Below are 3,748 nucleotides of genomic sequence, written 5' to 3'. Positions count from 1 at the left end.
ATTTTATAAATATTTCATTTGATTTGGCTAAAAAGTTGACACTCATTTTCCATGCTTTTACCTATGATTTGTTAATAAGTTATAAATGTTATAATCTTCTCATATTATCAAATTAGAAATATTAATTAATTAATTAAAATTTAAATAAATATTTTCAGAATTAAATCTATCTTAATATATATATTAAAAAAAAGGATTGGGAGACCAACCCAGTCCCACTCACTCTTGAATTGAGAGCAATCATTCTGTTATATGAAAAAACGAGTAATAAAATGATAATAAGAAACAGTTAGATTTAAGGAATAAGCTATAAACAAAGTATTTAGAAAAAGTGATAACGTCACTTCCTCAATCCCAAAGTAGTTCAACTATCGTTACAAAATAAAAATAGACAAGAAATAAACTTTTAAAGAAAATAAATGTCATAAAACCTTCCTCAATTACCTTTCTCCAAATCCAAGTGAAGTACCTCTTTTCTTCAAAACACAACCCTTTCCATCTTCAACAATAATTCCATTTCTTCTCACATCTATAATCCAGATTTCTTCTGCCAAAAGTTTAACAAATAATTAATTTGGCCAAAAGTAAAAACAACAAAACATAAATAATAAATAGTGAATAATTAAAATTTGATGTCATTAATTGTTTATATATTGATAGTTAAAAAAACGGCAATAATATTGATAGTTAAAAAAACGGCAATTTACCATAAAAATGCCTTCAATATTGATCTTAATATCACATATTGTTAAAATTGTTTATTAAAATTATAATAATAATAAAGAAAAAATATTAAGTTTGTAACAAAAGGTTAAAATATATTACCTGCTATGTTGTGTGTAGTCTCTTCAAAACTTTCACTATTGTCATCACATAGAGGCTGTCTGATAAATTACTTAAGAATTCGAAATATGCATGACGCCAAGAACGTATTATTAAGATTGAGCCAAACACTCCCCAAAAGGTTATAACAAATCCAATTGTCATACTTATATAATATTCACGGTTGAAAATTAAATTGTCATCCTCTTGAAATTTAACAATTGGTTCTTGTCTTGCAACTCCATCAATGCACAATTTCTTTAACGGTGGTCCACAGAGATCAACATTATCTTCATATTTGGATGCATCAAAACTCTGCAATTGTGTACCAATTGGAATTTTTCCAGATAAATAATTATGTGACAAATCTAACATAGTGAGTCGATCAATTTGAGCAAGACTTGAAGGAATAGAACCAACAAGTTGGTTTTGTGACAAATCAAGAAATTCAAGTGATGTTAACTCTCCAACATTTGAAGGAATTTTCCCTTTGATTTGGTTTCTTGATAAATTCAATGACACCAATCCAAATAAACCCTCTATTTCTTTTGGAATTTCTCCTGATAATTGATTGCTTGAGAGATCAATGCTTTTTAAAAGTGATAATCCTGTGTCTGTGAACATTTCTTCTGAACCTTTCCACATTAAGATTGCATTCAAATCATATGAAAAGTTACCTGAGATATAATTAGTGTTGACTGAATATTGATGACCTTGATAATCTCTCAAAGAAGTGGTTTGAGTCATTGAGGAAAAGTTTTTTATGCATTTAGGAATTTCTCCGGATAGGTTGTTTTGAGAGAGATCTAAGAGTTGAATGCTTTTTAGATAACAAATTTGTAACGGTAAACTCCCACGGAAATAGTTGCTTCTTAAGCTCAAAAATTGCAACTGCGATAATTTGTTTCCTATCCAATTTGGGATAGATCCTGATAATCTATTTTCTGCTATGTCTATCATCACCAATTGTGTGCAATTCTTCAAGATGGAAGGGATTTTACCTGTTAAGCTATTGNTTCTCAATAACAAAACTTGAAGTTCAAGGAGTGATCCCATTGAAGAGGGAATCTCTCCTATAAATTTGTTCTGACTCATATTTAAGTAAGCCAATGATTTGAAATGGGTCCAACATTCTGGAATTTGTCCAGAAAACATATTATNTGAAAGGTCTAATCGGNATAAANTTTCAACTACACCACTAGANCATAAAAACNAAGAAGAATTTGAGAATTTATTGTTTGATAGATCAAGAAATATTGAGTCTCGTAAAAATGGTGGAACATNACCTTCAAATTGATTTGATGCCAGACTAAGAGAATAATATTTATTCTCTAATGGTAAATTTGGAATCGTACCTTGTAAATTATTACATGAAATATTAATACTCATCCAACTTGAGAATCCAAATTTGGTCCAAAACCATTTTGGAACNGTACCTGATATTCCACTATTTGAAATGTCAAGGTCTTGAAATTTGTTTTGTTTCTCTAGCCATTTGGGAAACAATGGACCAAGCTTGCAAGACCTCAATTCAATAGTATCCAATTGAAAAGTTGAAGCCCAATTTTCACTAACTTCTAACGTCAATGAGTTATCTGACAACATCAATATCCCTAACTTTGTCATATTATAAAAATGAGAGTCAGTTAACACACCTTTCAAAGAGTTTGACATCAAGTTTAATACCTCAAGTTCGGGTGGAAATCGAAGATCTTCAGAAATTGTCCCATTTAGCCTGTTACTATCAAGGTACAATTCTTTTAATGATGGGCACATTGTTGCGAGGTTGCTAGGCAAAGTACCACTCAATTGATTGTCAGAAAGATCCAACACTTTTAAATTTGAAAATGCTGAAAGGTCAGGTATGGAGCCTCTGAATTGATTGTATGCCAAACTCAACTCTTGTAGTGAGTATCTAGAACATCCAGACAAATGATTAAACATCACTGTGAGATTTTCACTCAACTTATTATCAGNCAAATCCAATAACTCCAAAGTACATGTNCTCCCAAATGATTTTGGAACACCACCTTCTAAAGAGTTAGACTTAATTAACAACTGCTTCAAATGAGATGGCAATCTAGTGCCTTCAGGTATCTTCCCACTCAATTGATTGTAAGAAAGATCCAACATTTTTAAATTTGAAAATGCTGAAAGGTCAGGTACGGAGCCTCTGATATGATTAGATACCAAACTCAATTTTTGTAATGAGTATCTAACACAACCACTGGAGAAATTATGAAGAATTGACGAAAGGTCTTCGGTCATATTGTTTCCATCCATGTATAATGAATGTAGGGTGCATATATTCATGAATGATTTCAAATCTTCACCCTTGAAAACATTATACGAGAGGTAAAGGTGCTTGAGCGAATTCATGGCCAAGCCAAAATGATTTGACGTAATACCCTTCAAGAGGTTCCAACTTAGATCAAGCTCAACAAGGTTGGAAGTGGTGTTTGACAGCCACTGAAATATCATCGGTTGCGTGAAGGAGTTACTAGAAAGAACAAGGACAGAAAGGGAAGTAGAAAAATTGAAGTTGGAAGGGTTGAATGAAAGGAGGAAATGATCGGAAAGGCCACATCCAATTAAACTGAGTTCTCTTAGTTTTGGTAGCTTGGCAATGGTTCGAAGCCAGCTAGGAGAACTTTTAAAATTAGATATGAAAGTGAAGGAAAGATGGGTTAAAGAATTAAGATTATATAACCATTGATCACTAGTGACAATTTTGAGAGCACTACGATATCCTCCAAGATAGAGTTTATGCAAATTTGAAAGGTTTCCTAGTTGGGAAGGAATGTATCCTCCAAAAGAATTGTCACTGAGATCAAGATACTCTAACCGAGAGAGATTTCCAATTTCACGAGGGATTGAACCATTCAAATAGTAATTTCTTGATAGATTCAAATATTTCAAATGAGAA

The 3,748-nt window shown here is 31.9% G+C and overlaps 1 protein-coding gene across 2 annotated transcripts; it reads right to left on the bottom strand.

The window, feature by feature from the left end:
• Window positions 1-353: 353 nt before the first annotated feature.
• LOC106766219 (LRR receptor-like serine/threonine-protein kinase GSO2) lies at window positions 354-3,486 on the bottom strand. 2 transcript variants are annotated; one of them, XM_014650967.1, is made up of 2 exons: window positions 826-3,486; window positions 354-547 (listed from the first exon to the last, which is right to left on the bottom strand). In XM_014650967.1, exon 1 carries the CDS (start codon window positions 3,301-3,303, stop codon window positions 829-831), a length of 2,475 nt encoding a protein of 824 aa, XP_014506453.1. In that variant the 5' UTR covers window positions 3,304-3,486; the 3' UTR covers window positions 354-547; window positions 826-828. The 2 variants fall into 2 exon arrangements, with proteins under 2 accessions (XP_014506453.1, XP_014506458.1); XM_014650972.1 differs by having other exon boundaries at window positions 354-544.
• Between the last annotated feature and the right edge of the window lie 262 nt (window positions 3,487-3,748).

Source organism: Vigna radiata, chromosome 1 (genome assembly GCF_000741045.1).
Source record: "Vigna radiata var. radiata cultivar VC1973A chromosome 1, Vradiata_ver6, whole genome shotgun sequence".
NCBI lineage: Eukaryota > Viridiplantae > Streptophyta > Magnoliopsida > Fabales > Fabaceae > Vigna > Vigna radiata.
The sequence above is the reverse complement of the archived record's forward strand: the minus strand, read 5'-3'. Positions and strand labels throughout refer to the sequence as shown.